The sequence below is a fragment of the Balaenoptera acutorostrata genome, chromosome X (genome assembly GCF_949987535.1).
Source record: "Balaenoptera acutorostrata chromosome X, mBalAcu1.1, whole genome shotgun sequence".
Taxonomy (NCBI): Eukaryota; Metazoa; Chordata; class Mammalia; order Artiodactyla; family Balaenopteridae; genus Balaenoptera; species Balaenoptera acutorostrata.
Genome location: NC_080085.1, coordinates 66,292,390 through 66,310,881, shown reverse-complemented (window position 1 = coordinate 66,310,881; position 18,492 = coordinate 66,292,390). Strand labels below are relative to the sequence as shown.

Here is an 18,492-nt window from a genome sequence, read left to right as displayed (position 1 = left end):
GGCTGTGTTGGCTCTTCGCTGCTGCATGCGGGCTTTCTCTAGCTGTGGCAAGCGGGGGCTCCTCTTCATTGCGGTGTGCGGGCTTCTCATTGCAGTGGCTTCTCTTGTTGCAGAGCATGGGCTCTAGGCGTGCGGGCTTCAGTAGTTGCGGCATGCAGACCCTAGAGCATGCAGGCTTCAGTAGTTGTGGTGTGTGGGCTCAGTGTTTGTGGCTCACGGTCTCTAGAGTGCAGGCTCAGTAGTTGTGGCGCACGGGCTTAGTTGCTCTGCAGCATGTGGGATCTTCCCAGACCAGGGCTCGAACCCATGTCCCTTGCATTGGCAGGTGGATTCTTAACCACTGCGCCACCAGGGGAGTCCCTGTGTAGCCATTTTAATATTGAAGATGGAAGAAAAATAGCAACATTTTCAGCATACTATGCTTTAATATTTCAAGAAAGGTAAAAACGCAACTGAAACGCAAAAAAGATTTGTGTAGTGTATGGAGAAGGTGCTGTGACTGATCGAATATGTCAGAAGTGGTTTGTGAAATTTCGTGCTGTAGATTTCTCACTGGACGATGCTCCACGGTCGAGTAGACCAGTTGAAGTTGATAGCGATCAAATTGCGACATTAATTGAGAACAATCAATGTTATACCATATGGGAGATAGCTGACATACTCAAAATGTCCAAATCAAGCGTTGAAAATCTTTGCACCAGCTTGGTTATGTTAATTGCTTTGATGTTTGGGTTCCACATAAGTTAAGTGAAAAAAACTTGCTTGACCATATTTTTGTGTGCGATTCTCTACTTAAACATAACGAAAACGTTCCATTTTTAAAACAAATTGTGATGAGCGATGAAAAGTAAATACTGTACAATAATGTGGAATGGAAGAGATCATGGGGCAAGCAAAATGAACCACCACCAACCACACCAAAGACCCGTCTTCATCCAGAGAAGGTGATGTTGTGTATATGGTGGAATTGGAAGATAGTCCTCTATTATGAGCTCCTTCCGGCAAACCAAACGATTCATTCCAACAAGTACTGCTCCCAGTTAGACCAACTGAAAACAGCACTTGATGAAAAGCATCTGGAATTAGTCAACAGAAAACGTATAATCTTCTATCAGGATAACGCAAGACGGCATGTTTTTTTGATGACCAGGCAAAAACTGTTACAGCTTGGCTGGGAAGTTCTGATTCACCTGCTGTATTCACCAGACGTTGCACCTTCGGATTTCCATTTATTTCAGTCTTTACAACATTCTCATAATGGAAAAAAATTTCAATTCCCTGGAAGACTGTAAAAGGCATGTGGAACAGTTCTTTGCTCAAAAGACAGAAAGTTTTGGGAAGATGGAATTATGAAGTTGCCTGAAAAATGGCAGAAGGTAGTGGAACAAAATGGTGACTATGTTGTTCAATAGAGTTCTTGGTGAAAATGAAAAATATGTCTTTTATTTTTACTTAAAAACCGAAGGAACTTTTTGGTCAACCCAATAAGAGCAACAAATTGATCTTCACATATATAAATTGCTTTGGCTTATCATGCTTTCATTTTAGGTAATGAGAGGTATCCTTTGAGCATCAGCTAAAATTTTTTTTAAATACGTACATTCTCAGGACAAGTAATAACTTATTGGTCCTTCTATAATTATGACGGCCATATATCTAGAATTTTCTAGGACAATTCTGATATCAGATAATTTGTCCTGTCAAATTTGTCTTATGAATTTTTCAATAGGAAGACTTGGTTAAGGTATAAAAACTACTCTCTCTGTATGGGAATACATTGTGTTTTAAAGTGAGGGTCTGCTTTAGACCTTTAGAAAAGGTGTTGGAAGTAAGAGTAAGTGGTAAATTAACACCTAGTAGAGTCTTTTCTTGGTCCCAGTTAGCTGTCCAAGAGAAGAAAATATTTTGGTGAAGAAAGTGATTAAATGCTGTTAGATGTTACTGGTAGATGGATTGGATCAGGTCTGAGAAGTGACCATTAGATTTAGCAATGCAAAGGTCATTGGTAAACCAGGCACTTTGCTAAATACTTCCTGTGTAATATTTAGTCTCCATAGTAATCCTGTGAAGTAGATACTTATTAGGCCCATTTTGCAGACCAGGAAACTTAGATCCAGAGAGATAACTTGCTCAAGGACATAGGACTAATAAGTGTTAGAGCTAGGATTTAAACCCAGTAAGACTCTAGATCTGCACTGCTCAGTACAAGAGCCACTAGCTACATGTGGCTATTTACATTTAAATAAATTAAATTAAAGTTTTAGTTCATCAGTCACACTAGTCACATTTCAAGTGCTCAGTAGCTACCATATTGGATAGTGCAGACTCAACATTTCCATCATTGCCCAGAGTACTGTTGGAGCAGTACTCTAGAGCCTGTGATTTTAACCACTGTGATTTTAATATATATATATATATATATATATATATATTCTTTCATTTAAATTCTGCCAGTAAACTTTCCTCTGAAATTCAAAAGGCTGGCACAGGTCTTCTTTTGTTATCAAATCAGTTGATTCCCACAAAATTATACTGATGTTTATATTTCAAGCAGTCTGGTCATACATAAAATTGTTGTCAAGAGAAACATGGTAAGCATGGCTATATGTCCTTTCAGTTTTTTCCATTTTCATTTAGGGGAGTTCAGAGGACATAACTAATATGTTGAAGTGACAGTGATTCTGAATTAGTATAGGTACTTGAATGCCACAGTATCTGTGTATTAATATCCTAAAGTGTGTAACTGAGGTTGGCTGGTTCAAATATGTCTTGTAACACTTCCAGGAATAGGGACAGTGGAAAATTGAAGCTGTGATGCTTTTAGGGGAATTAAGTAGGTGAATGTCTCACTTCTGTCTCTTCAATTACTAATGTTTTCATGACTGAGCTTTTTACATCAAATTTATTACTTTGGACTCTTCAAGGAATATAAATTGTGGGAGAGATTTGGTCAATATAAGAATCATTAGGTGGCCTTATTTATGTCATTTTTTAAACCATTTTATATTTTAATGTTTTCTTTCTCTTTTTATCAATCATACTTTTTTTTTAAACATTCATTTATTTATTTACTTTATTACTTATTTGGCTGCACCAGGTCGGGTCTTAGTTGTGGCACACGGGATCTTTAGTTGCAGCATGCGGACTCCTAGTTGCAGCATGTAGGATCTAGTTCCCTGACCAGGAATCGAACCCAGGCCCCCTGCATTGGGAGCGTGGAGTCTTAGCCACTGGACCACCAGGGAAGTCCCTGATGTTTTCTTTCTTTAAATGTAATTTGAACTGCTAAATAACTGCTTTCCCTCTTATTTTCATATATTTTTTAGAGCACACCTATGGTTGAGTTAGAGGATGTAACAGTGTTAATAAATTAAAGAGATGATGTGAACTCCAGATTGTATAGCATAAGAATTGAGTTGAATTCAGGCTCTACTTGGAAAGCTGCAACCTCTAGAAAGTCACTACAGTCATATAAAATACAGAGTGACACTCTTTACCTCGCAGTGAATGGCATATGTCATGTATAAGAATTGTAATGGATCACCAGTTTTTAAAGGTTAAATGCTAAATATAGTATCTAGTTCTTTAAATGTTAAATTGAGTATAAAACATTTTTATCAAAGGAGATTCTGGCTTTTACCCTCCACCAGTGTCAGTTTGGCAGGCCTGCCTTTTCTTTCCTTGAAAGTTACAAGTTCTGTAGTTATCACTATCTTATTCATACCTACAATTTGAGAATCTGGATATATTTATAAATGCTCTTTGGCAAGGGTTATGTGCTCTTGACCTAAAAATCTGATATGAGGTGGTATGTGAACTTCATTCAATAGCTCTCTAGTTACTTATCAAATATGTTGCATTTTTTTCTTGTGTAGTTTGGGAAGAAAGAGGCTTTAAATTTGAAAGTAGAAACTTTTTTGACCAGGAATATTGTTTCTTTATTAAGAATCTAGACTTATTTAAGTAATAAAAGGAATTTTTTTCATAGCTTTTTGAGTGGGTCCTGTGGCACTTAAGTATTCTAGTGACATTTTATTTCCAGATATTATGAAACTCAAATTCAAAGTGATGGCAAGCAAAATATTTTGAAATATGGCAAACCCCTGCCCCCAGCTCTAGGCAAAGTCTTGATTGTTTTTTAAAAATTTTATTTTCAAGGTTGAATTTCAGAATTAATTAAACGGAAATTTTTGTCAGCTTGCCAAATACTTTAAACTTCTAAATAAATTAACTTAAACTTGTAGTTTATCATTAATTTTATTTTATTAATTGAACTAGTCATTTTGAAGCTCAAACTAATTTAGGTTGTTAGCTAGAATATAGACCATGCTTTTCCCAGCTTGTAAGCTTTTTCACTTATTTAAGGAAAAATAAAGTTTAGACAAAGAAAAGTAAAGGTACACATTTGGATGTAATTTAAACCTCATTTTGATGACTGTTGGCCTAGTGATTATAGATTCTGTTCCAGTATTGTTTTCAATAATAGTGTTACTATAGCAACTAATATAAATGCATGCTTCAAGGGGATAAAACAAAAAACCTCTCCACGATTATATTGTATATTGGGATGAAATTTTTCTTTAATAACTTTTATAACTTGCTCTAGACTTTGCAAAACTTTTTCCCAAAGAAATATTCTGAAGATCTTGTTACAAATACTTTTTTGCCCTCTTAATCTCATCATGTTTCTTGTATTGACAGTATGCTGCAATTAATTTAAATGGGAAAGATGTAGAAACAGTTTGTATCAGAAATCCTGTATCTTCTTTCTGTTATTTGTGTCTTACACAACACTCTGGAAGAAAGAAAGATTTCTGCTTTCATGCTTCTGAAATGTATAAATGAATCTTGTTCCTACAAAAGTCAGTTAACTTTTATGTAATGTCTTTTCTTTGTTAAAATGAAGATAGTGGTAAACATACTCGTCTGAGTCCTTGAGTATTGTCGGCATATTATTGTATGAACGTATAATAATACATTAAAATTTTTTAAATTAATTAATTAATTTATTTTTGGCTGCATTGGGTCTTTGCTGCTGTGGCGGGATTTTCTCTAGTTGCGGTGAGCGGAGGCTACTCTTCGTTGCAATGCACGGGCTTCTTTCTGTGGTGGCTTCTCTTGTCGTGGAGCACGGGCTCTAGGCGCGCAGGCTTCAGTAGTTGTGGTTCGTGGGCTCTAGAGCGTAGGGTCAGTAGTTGTGGCGCACGGGCTTAGTTGCTCCACGGCATGTGGGATCTTCCTGGACCAGGGCTTGAACCTGTGTCCCCTGCATTGGCAGGCAGATTCTTAACCACTGTGCCACCAGGGAAGTCCCTAAAATTTATCCATTAACCTATTTCATTGAAGATTTGGTAATAATTAAAAACTAGAAGTGGCATAAATGTCTTGATAAACTCTGAAGAGAATAATTAAATAGATGATAAAGTGTATCTATATAATGTACACACCTTGCAGCCATTAAAAACAATGAAAGTTTGTATTTAATGTAAAATAATGTTCATGGAAAGATATTAAGGCAGAAAAGTAGGTTTTAAATATAGTACAATCCCATTTTTATGTGAAAATGTGTGCACACACGTGTGTTAAGTGTAAATGTGTGGAGAGATATACAACAAATGTTACCAGTAGTTATCTCTAGTTTTTATAATAGATATTAACATCGTTTCCATTAAAATTTTTAAAAATTCTTTGAAAAGAAGGGAGTGCTGTAGCCAGTAGAAGCAATATGATTGATTTTTTGGCTTGATGTTAGCAGGGAGGTAATGTTTTAGGAAAAGGGTCCAAAATTTTTTAATGATAAAAAACTAAGTCACATGCACTTTTCCTCTGACTTGTTGACATTTTAGTTGACTGTGGGTAAAAATGAAAGTTATTGCACGGGCAGAAACTGAACCTCTATCATAATCTGACCTTAAAATTAGGCAATCATGTTTGACTTGATAGCATAGATCTTAAATCTGGAATTGGTGGGGAGAAGATATTTAAAGGTTTTAGAATGGGATTTCCTGAAATGAATATCTCCTGAAGATGAAAATGGTAAAAATAGTTCATGTCAGGTTCAGGCTAAGCATGAACTGGCCTTTCACAAGTTTTTGTCTAAGAATTGTGTTTGTTTCAGTTTTTATATTTTCTTTTATTAAAAAATTAACACATACTTGTTTTTAAAAACTTCAGAAAGAACAAAAGTGTTAAAAAGTGAGAAAAAATAGACCTACTTAAGTTTTTCCTTCCCCTGGAATCCTTTAGGGAATTTTCTTTTTTTAAGAGAATAGATCTGGGAAATGGAGGCACTATACCTCAAGAAAACAGTCATTCTTTACAGTGTGATAGAATGATCACTGGATAGGAGTCAGGAAATTTATCTTCTAGTCCCAGCTAGTCCTTAGCTCTGTGATTGGAAAAAGGTTACTTTGCCTCTCTGGACATCAGTTTCTACCAATTTCAAGATGATAAGTTTGGACTTTGAAATTACAGGATGCTAAGGACTAACTTGATAAAGCTCCCTGAAATCACAGACACTTTTTAAAAGGGTGTATATGGGTGTGTTTGTGTGTATGTGTGTGCATGTATGCACATTGCATACATGCATTTCTGGAAAGGCTTTTTCTCTAACCATAAAAAGTAGTTAATGTATGGATCGTGGTATTTATAATTGAGAAATAAACGTTACACTTGATTGACATAGTGTTTGGAAATCCAAAGAATTGGGTATTTCATTTATTCCTGCTATTCTTATCTCGTCCTGTTACATATGTGATGGTAGAATATTTCATCCATGTTTAACTTATAGTCACAACTAGATTAAGTTATTATCCAGTATTACGGAGAAACCACACAGCTGAAAAATAAATTCAGTTCCTAGCACACAGTTCTCCTGGTCTTTCCCTTAGGTTGCTGTCTTAGAGAAATGAAGTGATTTTTGACTATGGTTAAGAACATCACCTATTGTCAGACAGAAGTAAAATTAGGGACTATCTATAGAACATTTCTACCTTGTAATTTATTTGGTATTTTGTAGAACAGCTGACTTTCCTAATTGTACTTGGCATGGTCACTTGCTAAAAATATTAGTCAGTGTTATCTGGTTTTATTACATACCTCTCTCCTGAGTCATGCTTGGGGGGTAAGCATGGGAGACAACACATCTAAGGAAGCATTATCTTTTAACAGAATTTAATTCAGACTGCCCTATCTCCCTGCCTGCCTGGTCAGTAACTCTGAACTTTGGAGATCTATCTAGTGATGATAAACCTGTTCTATATGTCATAGGCCAGAGAAGTCAGCTTTGATGGCAGACTTCTACACTGGTGCAGGAGAGAAATGTTTTCTTAACATTTTAAAAGAGCTAAACTTATTAACATATATGTGTTCCACCAGTAGACTTTCTTGAGCCCTCTTGCTTGTATGGTCTTTTAATGTTTTCAACAAAAGAAATAGCACATGCCTTCAAAGTGAATTATAAAATCTCAATTACAGCTGTATCCATTAAGAAAATCAGTTCCTTTTCTTTCGTGAAATTATGAAGTGATTATTTATTGAGGTAGCAAGATAAAAAGTTTGTTAACATGATACCAAATATCAGAATGTTTGGAATTGGTGTCAGCATTTGCTGTTTTACAGAAAAAAACTTAGGGCCTCATGAGCTGAATTTTTCATCTTGAGTTATTTAACAAATATTTGAGCCCCTGCCCTGTGTTGGACGCTATACTCTAGGTATGGTTGAAGATGTAAAGACAAAATTCTTTTCAAGTGTGGGCTTTGTCTATGCTAAACTTATGGAGGCATTAAGCATTATTAGATGCAGATTAAATTTAAATTTAATGTGCTATATACCTCGCTGTACCTTCCTTTGGCCAGTCAAATATTATTTACGTTCTTTCACTAAGTTCACACTCAATTTAGAAAGTGTGTTCTAAGGAAACTTGCTGTTAGAAGCTATGGAAAATCCTTTTGTAAAGTGAATTAATTTGCCTTTTATATATCCAGGTTTTCATCTTTTATTTCTTAATAAACAACTTGTGAATATTTTAATTTTTTATTAGCAAGTAACATACCCATGGTTCACTTTAACCCCCTGCCCCCCAAATCTCCATTTGTGTGTGTCTCTCTCATAATCATAATCACACAGAGCAGGAGTTTGGTGTTCTTACTGAGTATATAAATGATCCCAATTTTTAAGCTTTTAGTTTTTTTAACCTTAAAAGACTGGCTTAAGACATTATGACTTTAAAAAAAGACACTATGATAATAAATTGATAAACGGTGTATATCAGTTTAAATTTGAACCATGGGTCCTTACAGTGTAATTTATATTTGACCTTCTTACAATTGAAATATAAGGATTGTGTGTTCCAGTTAAACTGTTCTGTAGCTGTTTTGATTAATTTAGATTTGGTTTTTGTTAGTATAGTGGTTGGTAGCTAAAGTGATTATGAAAATAAAGTTGTTAAACATGTATGAACAGGAGTAGCCATGATTTTTAGCACAGTCATTCATTCAGTGTAATCTCTGAGTTAAGCAGATTTCTGTTAGCATTTTTTTTATCAACTCAGAACAAAGCACAAAACAAAATGATATGAAAAAATTAGAAAAAGTTGGAGGAAAAAACCTTGAAAGATGAAAAGTAGTCATTAAAAAATTGAGCCCCTAAAACATGCTATATAAACATAACATTCTTACGTAAGAGGCTGGTGTTGCATGTATTGTGAATGTTTTCTAGGTAATTTATCATATATATCAGAAAAATGTATAGCAGCCAGTTTCTAGCTTCTAGTCTAACAGTGGACCAAAGAACTATGGAGATACGATCCAGAGGGAGAAAATAATTATTATTTCAACCCCTCTAAACAGGACACCATACTTGCAGAACTTCTTCAGATACATAAAGAACACATTGTAGGATATCATGAACATGATTCTCTTTTGGACCACAAAGAAGAAGAAGAGTTGACTGAAGAAGAAAGAAAAGCAGCTTGGGCTGAGTATGAAGCAGAGAAGAAGGTAGTTCATTTGAAATGCTTTTTTTTTTCTATGTTAGTCATTTAAAAGAACAATGGGGGAAGAAAAGCGTCACATTTGGAACAGGTAGTAATGTAGTGAATCTTCAGGAACAGAGTCTCCAAGTATGAGAGTCTGTTTATGGGCTTTTCGGTACCTTTGGTGATAGAGTGGGAGGAGATGAGAGAAGAAAATATTTTCCCCTTAAAGAGTAGTAACCTCATTTCTGATTAGCACTTGCTAAATTGAGAGATTAGTGGGAAGCTATATATTTAGCATCACTTAACTTCCATCAACACCCTCACAGTAGTAACAGACATATAGGAGCTTAGAGTTTGGAGGTAGGAGTAAATGTTGCTTTAGCATGTGTACCATGAAATCTAAGTTTTGACTGATTATCAGAACACAAAAATACTCCATTATTAGACATTAGTGTCAATCTCCAGCAGCAACTTTATTTAAAATAGTTCCACATCTGTTTTAAACACCACCCCCACTTGAGCAACAATATGCCTGAGCATATGGGAAACCTTATCCTAATGCCTGAATCCTTTTTAAACTCCTAACTCATTGTACCAAACTTCTTTAACGTTGTGATTTTAGTAGTCTCATCAGAATTCTCTGAGTTGCCCCATTCTGTGGGAATTATCAGAAAAAGGGTACACCTTTAGGGGTTAAAGCTTTCTATGTAAGAAGATCTTGGTTTCGGGTGAAAAGGGTGTTTTGTTTGTGTGTGAAAGAGTGTTAATAATTTCCTAGATCTGAGAATGTGGATTTTTTTCTAAACCAGTAGGTGATGTAGAATTTCAAGTTTTAAATCACAATGTGGAAAGTGCATAATTTTTTGTTTTTAGGGACTGACCATGCGTTTCAACATACCAACTGGGACCAATTTACCCCCTGTCAGTTTCAACTCTCAAACTCCTTATATTCCTTTCAATTTGGGAGCCCTGTCAGCAATGAGTAATCAACAGCTGGAGGTAAGTTGTGAAGTACAAAAGTAGTTTAACTTGAATTAAAGGCAATTTCAAGTGCCCTGTTGTTGAAGGTTCCCTATGCTGGAATATCACATTCTCCAAAAGATTACCTCTGAATAGACCAAGAAATTTTTCTTTTATTTGTTGACCTTTTTGAACCAGCATAGTATAATAAAATGTGGTTTGTTCAGAGCACAAGGGCATCAGGCCTTGAATTAATGTAGTTTGAATAATTTTAATTAAGGAACAATAGGGCATCTGACTGGCTAGGGAAATAGCATTTTCTTCAGTTATAAAATATTTTGAATAAACAGGATAAATACACACATTGATTTATATTCTAATGCAGTGTAGATGCAACATTAAGTATACGATAATGCACAGTATTATGAAATAAGTAATTTAAAACTAGAATCAGTTATGATTTAAATAAGAAGGACTAGGTTTTAATATACCAATAATTTAATAATTTAATCTGTGGTTTTCTTTTTAAAATGTGCTTATGGAGTCATTTAAATTATTAAAATATTGGTGCAATAGAACCCAAACTTTTATCTTCCTAACAAGACCCTCACTGATGAGTTTTACTCCATTTTATTGATGCTGAATTTTGCTGTTCTTTTCAATTATTTAAAGAGTTTTAAGACCAAGTGCTATAATTTGGCAAGAGAAAGGATCCCTATACTTTATAACTATGCTGACTTTTACATGCCCTTATAAAGTTATTTCTTGCATTCTTCTAGGACCTCATTAATCAAGGAAGAGAAAAAGTTGTGGAAGCAACAAACAGTGTGACAGCAGTGAGGATTCAGCCTCTTGATGATATAATTTCAGCTGTAGTAAGTTAATTGGCAATTGTTTATTCCAACTTGCAGTTTGTGTTCTTCCCCCCACCATTTGTTTTAATTTTTAATTGTTGTTTGATTCACTACTTCCGTGGGGAAAAGAGCGTAATCCTTATAACTTGATTTGCAACAGTAAAATACTAATAAACTGGATAATAGTGCCAAGCTATATATAATTCAGTTTTACCTGGATGTTGGCACAAAAGAGAAATGTAAAATCTAAGAATTGGGAAATCAGTTAATCATAGAAATGTATGCATTGTTTACATAAATGTACTTTAATTACCAGTTGCATGAATTAAATCCAAATAGGTTTATTCCAGACATAGGTAACCCTTGTGCAACAGTGGTCAACTTAGTACCCTGCTTTTACATCATTGTCTTCTTTAGAAAAGAGTAAAGGAAAAGGAAAAAAAAAACTTTAAAAATCCTCAATATCTTTAAGTACTTTAATTATTTTTTCTCAATTCTACTGCAATAAGGAGTAAATAGAAACTTTTCTTTTAGTGGAAGGAAAACATGAATCTCTCGGACGCCCAGGTACAGGCGTTAGCATTAAGTAGACAAGCCAGCCAGGAGCTTGATGTTAAACGAAGAGAAGCAATCTACAATGACGTATTGACAAAACAACAGATGGTAAGAATTTGGACTATCTCTAGGTTATGTTTAACTTCCTTGAATTTATAATAATCGGTTTGTGTGACATCTGTGTCAATAACCATTCCCTCATATGGACGGATGGATGGTCATTGGTTATTCCCAGAGAAACTTTATCCAAAAACCTAGTAATGTCAAATAAAGGTAATGTCTTTTGTTGCAAAGGAGCAACAACTTCCCAAATGGGTCTCCTTGAAGTTTACATAGACTCTCTTCCATATAATTTTATTTTTGTATATTCTGGACATCTAAAAAGGAATTTTTGCCAGACTTTTTACCACATTTACTATTTTTAAACAACTTCCACAAATATGTATACTTTTTAATATATTTAATTTGAGATAAAAAGTGGAGCTATATATGATACATGACACAGGTTCCTACTAAATTATGCAATTCTTTAAAAGACTAGCATATTCCAGGATCCTTGATCATCTTTCCTAGCATGGTCTTTGCCAGCCATCTGCCTTGCACTGGGAAATTTCAACTCTTGACACCAGGGAATCAATTTCTGTGGCATGAATTTTACTTAGAAAGCACTGTAGAATTATGTGGTTTTAAATTATCTTAGGAAATTTGAGCCATTCCAAGTAGGAGTTATTCCCACTGCAAGTGCCTTTTCCCTTGGGTGTTTGTCACTAAAAATGTTTGTCTGTCATCAGGTGAAATATTCAAAAGAATGACAAAGAAAGGAGACTTGACAAAAAAGTGCTGTAACTAATACTTGAGACTAATCACAGTGCAGGATGGGTTACTATGGCAACTAACCTAAATGCTGCTTGCACTACAATAGTCAAGTCATTAAGAGAATTTAGCCCTAAATGGTGTTACTAACCGGTTTCTACAGTAATGGTCCTGTGAATGCCATCAAATTAGTAATGGTGATAACAATAATGTGTTTTCCTTTTGGTATGGTACCCCCTTAACAAATTGATTTTAACTCAAAACTTGATACTGCCTCTTTGAGACAGGTCATGCACTTGTAACAGCTCTCTTTTCTCTCTTTAGTTAATCAGCTGTGTTCAGCGAATACTTATGAACCGAAGGCTCCAGCAGCAGTACAATCAGCAGCAACAGCAGCAAATGACTTATCAACAAGCAACACTGGGTCACCTCATGATGCCAAAGCCTCCAAATTTAATCATGAATCCTTCTAACTACCAGCAGATTGATATGAGAGGAATGTATCAGTCAGTGGCTGGTGGTATGCAGCCACCACCATTACAGCGTGCACCACCCCCAATGAGAAGCAAAAATCCAGGACCTTCCCAAGGGAAATCAATGTGATTTTGCACTAAAAGCTTAAAAGATTGCTAAAATCATAGAAAGATCTTTTATTTTTTTAGGAATCAATGACTTAACAGAACTCAACTGTATAAATAGTTTGGTCCCCTTAAATGGCAATTTTCCATATTAGTTTTAAATTTTTTTTAATAGGGCATACCATTTCTTCCTGACATTTGTCAGTGATGTTGCCTAGAATCTTCTTACACACACTGAGTACAGAAGATCTTTCAAATTGTTTTCAGTGAAAACAAGTCCTTCCATAACAGTAACAACTCCACAGATTTCCTCTCTAAATTTTTATGCCTGCTTTTAGTGACCATAAAATTGTCATAAAATGAATGAATTTATGAAAGAATACAGATTTATATATTCATTCTTTACATATAAAAACACACAGCTGAGTTCTTAGAGTTGATTCCTCAAGTTATAAAATACTTTTGTATGTATTAATCCATTTCTTGATTGAAGTGATTGAAATGGTTTTAATGTTCTTTTGACTGAAGTCTGAAACTGGGCTCCTGCTTTATCATGTATGTATGTGACTGAAAATTAGAAACTAAGGGTTATCTTTGACACAGAATTGTGTGCAATATTCTTAAATACTACTGCTCTAAAACTTGGAGGAGTCTTGCAGTTATCTTAGCATTGTATAAACAGCCTTAAGTACAGCTTAAGAAGAGAATTCCTTTTTCTTCTGTAGTCTTTCTGCCATTTTTTTTTTCAGTTATATGTGCTGAAATAATTACTGGTAAAATTTCAGGGTTGTGGATTATTTTCCACACAAGAATTTTCTCTCTCCTGGCACTAATATAAAGCACATCTCTTAACTGCTTGGTGTCAGTGCTAGTGCTTCATCCTGTTGCTGGCAGTGGGATGTGGACTAACAAAATCAAGTTCTAGCATTTTAGGAGGTTAAGGATGATGTTGTGGTTGTTAGCTTCACACCCTGTTTTATAAACAACATCAAAATGGCAGAACCATTGCTGACTTTAAGTTCACATGAGGAATGTGCTTTAAAACAATTCCCAGTACTGTCAGTATTGTGAAATAATTCCTCCTAAAGATAAGGTTCACTGGCTTCTATGCTCTTCTTCTTTTCTCTCATCAGTATGTTCTTTTTTCCCAACTAGGTTTTCTTACGTAAATTATGTTTCAAAGCTCGATTTTCTTTTTTTTTTTTAGTTTAGATCTGTGAGGCAATTTTCTGATCAAAATTAATCATCTCTAATGCCCTTTTTTAAGGTTTTACTAGAAAGTCATTACATTGTCGTTTTTCTTAGTCCAGGCCTGTAAAAATGACTTATAGGGCTTCCCTGGTGGCGCAGTGGTTGAGAGTCTGCCTGCCAGTGCAGGGGACACGGGTTCGGGCCCTGGTCTGGGAAGATCCCACATGCCGCGGAGCAACTAAGCCCGTGAGCCACAACTACTGAGCCTGAGCGTCTGGAGCCTGTGCTCTGCAGCAGGAGAGGCCGCGATAGTGAGAGGCCCACGCACCGCGATGAAGAATGGCCCCCGCTTGCCGCAACTAGAGAAAGCCCTCGCACAGAAACGAACACCCAACACAGCCAAAAATAAATAAATAAGTTAAAAAAAATTACTTATAAGCTTATTCATGTACAATTTGGTTGCTTGAGTTTCTTAAAGAAAAAGATTGTTAGACTATGAGAGTCAGCTCAACATGGCGAAACCATTTTTGAGATGGTGACGTAACATGTAGTGGAAATAGCCAGCGAATTCCAAAAAAGAGAAAGCTGGGTGGAGGATTTGCTCTAGGTATCACTGGATTAGAATGAGGAATGAGTTTAACATTAGCTAAAACTGTTTTGAATTGTTAGGATGATTAAGAGATTTCCACTTTGATCATGAAAAACTAGTGGTAAACATCCAGGAGTACTTAGTTTGTCATATAGAATTTTGAGGTTTGGTGGATCCACCCTCCACCTTCCCGTGGTGAGTTATCACTAACGAATTCCATGTATTTGGATATTATGCCAGCCATATAATCAAGTTTATTCAGTTGATTTGGGGGGGTGTTTTTACTTTAGAAGAAATGAAAGAGACAAGATTTACGAGATAAATATTTGAAGACAGTATACTTTGGCCAACTGTTATCAGTTGGTATTTCTACAAGTCCAGAATACTTTAAACCTGATTTACTAGACCTGTACCTGTGAACATTCATCATGGTCTGATTGCTTGCTCAAAGACACAGGTGTCAGAATTTTAGGCAACCTTCTAAACCTTTTTCATCATGAATGAAACTATGGTTTAAAGAATAATACATAGAAGAATGAATGGGAAATAAGAGAGTTTGAGATAAAACTTGGACCACTTTGCATACTCTTCTTCACTTGACATTTTAGCCACATAATATGTACTTTGAGTATAACATCAAGCTTTAACAAATATTTAAAGACAAAATCACATCAATAAGATACTAAAAGGCTCATTTTTATATTTGTTTTAGATGTTTTAAATAGTTGCAATGGCTTAAAAAAATGACGATTTAAAATGTTGCTTGTAATACAGTTTTGCCTGCTAAATTCTCCACATTTTGTAACCTGTTTTATTTCTTTGGGTGTAAAGCGTTTTTGCTTAGTATTGTGATATTGTATATGTTTTGTCCCAGTTGTATAGTAATGTTTCAGTCCATCATCCAGCTTTGGCTGCTGAAATCATACAGCTGTGAAGACTTGCCTTTGTTTCTGTTAGACTGCTTTTCAGTTCCGTATTGAGTATCTTAAGTACTGTAGAAAAGATGTCACTTCTTCCTTTAAGGCTGTTTTGTAATATATATAAGGACTGGAATTGTGTTTTTAAAGAAAAGCATTCAAGTATGACAATAATACTATCTGTGTTTTCACCATTCAAAGTGCTGTTTAGTAGTTGAAACTTAAACTATTTAATGTCATTTAATAAAGTGACCAAAATGTGTTGTGCTCTTTATTGCATTTTTACAGCTTTGAAAATCTGTGCACATATTGTTTCATAGAAAATGTATAGCTTTTTATGTGCTATTTAATGGTGGTTCTTTTGCACATTTAGTTATTTAATATTGGGAGGTCAAGAAGTTTGGTTTTTAAATCTGTTATATACTAAATTCTGTAAAAGGAGATCTCAAACCTCAAAAATAATTTACATCCCAGGAAGTCTATGTGTGTTTGTGTTAGTTTTGGTTGTCTGTGTGTAATCCAGTACCATTTCCTGCTTCCTAACTGCTGCGTCACTCATTTAAGTCAAGGAGGGCTACAACTCCACACTTGATACAAAAGCTGCTTACTATCCCGGAGCAATAGCAGGTTGATGGAAACCTTGTTACCTGACCTCCAAAGAAGGTGAATATTTTGTAGTCTTCCTTTAGCTATGCCCATTCTCCCTCTAGTATCATAAAATCAGATACATATTTCTGTGCCCTAAACAAAACTTTAAAGACAATTATTTACATACCCCAGTAAAAATTGTTTCCTTTGAGGGTGGCATGTTGTGAGATATTTTAGCAGTAAAATAGGTCATCCTTTTACATGCTTATTTCACTAAAAATTATGTTCAGGTTATTCCCCACCTTAGTTCACCAGACTTAATCTCAAGTGACTTTTGGCTATCTCCAAATCAAATCTACCCTTAGAGATGAAAATTCTTCCACCGTTGATTTTTTTTTCAAAAGTATATAATCTTTGCCAATCTCAAAGGAGTTACCAAGTTTCAGAAATGCTTTTTGTGTGTGCAACATTTTATATATGCTGTTATATGGAAGTGAATAAAAATTTAAAATCCAAAATATATACTGTTTCTAAGCTCAATATCTGCCAGGTAACCAAACTGCCCACATCACTCATGTTGGATCTAGTAAGAGAATGGCCCTTGCGGCCCCTAGTTTTACTCCCCAGAGTATGTACTACCATAAAATTTCTTTACAATATATACTGCCACCCTCTCTTTGGAATAACCTTCCTGACACCATTGTGCCTACTTGGCTGACTATGGAAATCGCTCTTCCTCCCCCAACTCTACGGATCTGTCTTTCTGATAGCGACCACTGCATACCTTCACCAAGGGAGGTGTGACAAGGAAGGCAGCATATAAATTGACACCTTTATTAAAAACAATAAAGATAAAGCTTTAAAGGAATGAAAGGGTGAGACAAATCCTAAACTACAGCAGCTCCTCTTTTAATACTCAGAACTGCCACATTTTCCAAGCAGTCTCTACCCAGCAGCACTCTTCCACATTCTGCTCCTGAACATTATGCCCTCACTTCTCCCTGATAGAAACACGTTAAGGGAGGGGGAGCTTGGCTCCAATCTCCTTTGGGTAATCATATCAGATGACTACTGAGAGACTTCTACCTATTAAGTAGACTCAGCCCCCTGCCTATAGTTCTCACATCAAATATGTGCTGGTTTTCAAGAAAGGTGACGAGAGATGACTTATCAGATGCAAGGATGGGATTTGTTTCAGGTATATGAGGAGAAAGTGTAGTATTGAAAGAAAAAGAACAAAGGTAGAGAAGGATCGGGAAAGACAGACTAGATAGGAGTGGATTGATGGAGGACCTTGAAATCCTGAATGAGTAACTCAATACGGAGGATTACAAGGGTTTGTGAGGGAGCAGATGTGTTCAAAGTAGCAGGTAAAGGTAGTGATTTGGGCAGGGGTAATTTGAATGGTTAGGTGAAGAAAGATTGCAGACAGGAAGATGGATAATTAGGCATTCAGTGACCAGACTACTGACAATTTTAAGGACAAAAGGCACAGTCATCAGAGCTTGTATAGGATAGTGAACTTCTTAAATTGTAAGAAAAACCTTATTTCCTTTTACCCTTCCCCAAGGAGCCCACTTTGTTCAGGATTTCTGATTTTACATGCGAAACTTCACTTATGCTTTGTTTACCCTCTCAAACATAGTGATAAATGCATTAGTGGCATTCCTGTTCTTTCACAATTTTTCATTACTCCTAATTAACCCGTATACATTATTTGCAGAAAGTGAGTTTAGTCCGTTTAACTAAGTCGAGTGTAATTCTACATCTTTCTTCAAGGTAACTCTTCAAAGGGCTAAATCCATTCCTGTTACTTTTCCTTGAGACCCATCCATTCCAAGGGCTAGTATCTCAGTTGGTAATGTTATATTTACAAGCTTCCCTTGTTATTTTCAAAGTGCTTTGTGCTTATTACGTGTTAGCCTGTGTACAACATATCTGTGAGAAAAGTGAGGAGAATAGTTACATTTTCCTCGTGACAGTTAAGCTAAAAGACCAAAATCAAATCTATTGGCACTTAGGAGGCAGAAGACATATTCTAGTCAAATTATCTGAGCCTTTCATATCTCATTTGGAAAACGGGACTATAATAATACCTTACTTTCTTGAAGGCAGGAGGCTGGACCAGGTGATTTCTTGAGGTCCTTTTCAGCTCCAAGAGTTAGGGTTTAGCTGTGAGCAAAGCACAGTTTGAAGCCAAAAGGCAATGTTTGTCTAAAGTTACACAGTAAGTTTGTGAACAATTAGAAATCCCTTCCCTTTAGCTAACCCTCTCCCCTACTAAGCTATACCTTTTCTTTTCCTCTGCTTAGAAAAATGAGAGGTCTGACAGGCATTTTAATGACAAAGCAGGTAAGTCAAGTTGTAATTGGCTCTAATTACCACTTCCACAAGCTGTAACCTCCTTTATCTTTTGCCCAGGGGCACTCTCAGAGCTGTGTTTCTTACTGCTTCTGGAACTCTGCAGAA

General features: G+C 35.7%; 1 protein-coding gene across 10 annotated transcripts in view; it reads left to right on the top strand.

Moving 5' to 3' along the window:
- The window catches only part of ATRX (ATRX chromatin remodeler), a 245,445-nt gene extending 229,731 nt beyond the window's left edge, over window positions 1-15,714 (top strand). For all 10 annotated transcript variants that reach the window (XM_057537602.1, XM_057537600.1, XM_057537595.1 and 7 more), the window contains 5 exons: window positions 8,851-9,000; window positions 9,852-9,977; window positions 10,718-10,813; window positions 11,327-11,455; window positions 12,485-15,714. In XM_057537602.1, coding sequence (XP_057393585.1) covers window positions 8,851-9,000; window positions 9,852-9,977; window positions 10,718-10,813; window positions 11,327-11,455; window positions 12,485-12,763 — 780 coding nt within the window. In that variant the 3' untranslated portion in view covers window positions 12,764-15,714. The remainder of the gene's footprint in view (window positions 1-8,850; window positions 9,001-9,851; window positions 9,978-10,717; window positions 10,814-11,326; window positions 11,456-12,484) is intronic.
- The last annotated feature ends 2,778 nt before the right edge of the window (window positions 15,715-18,492 follow it).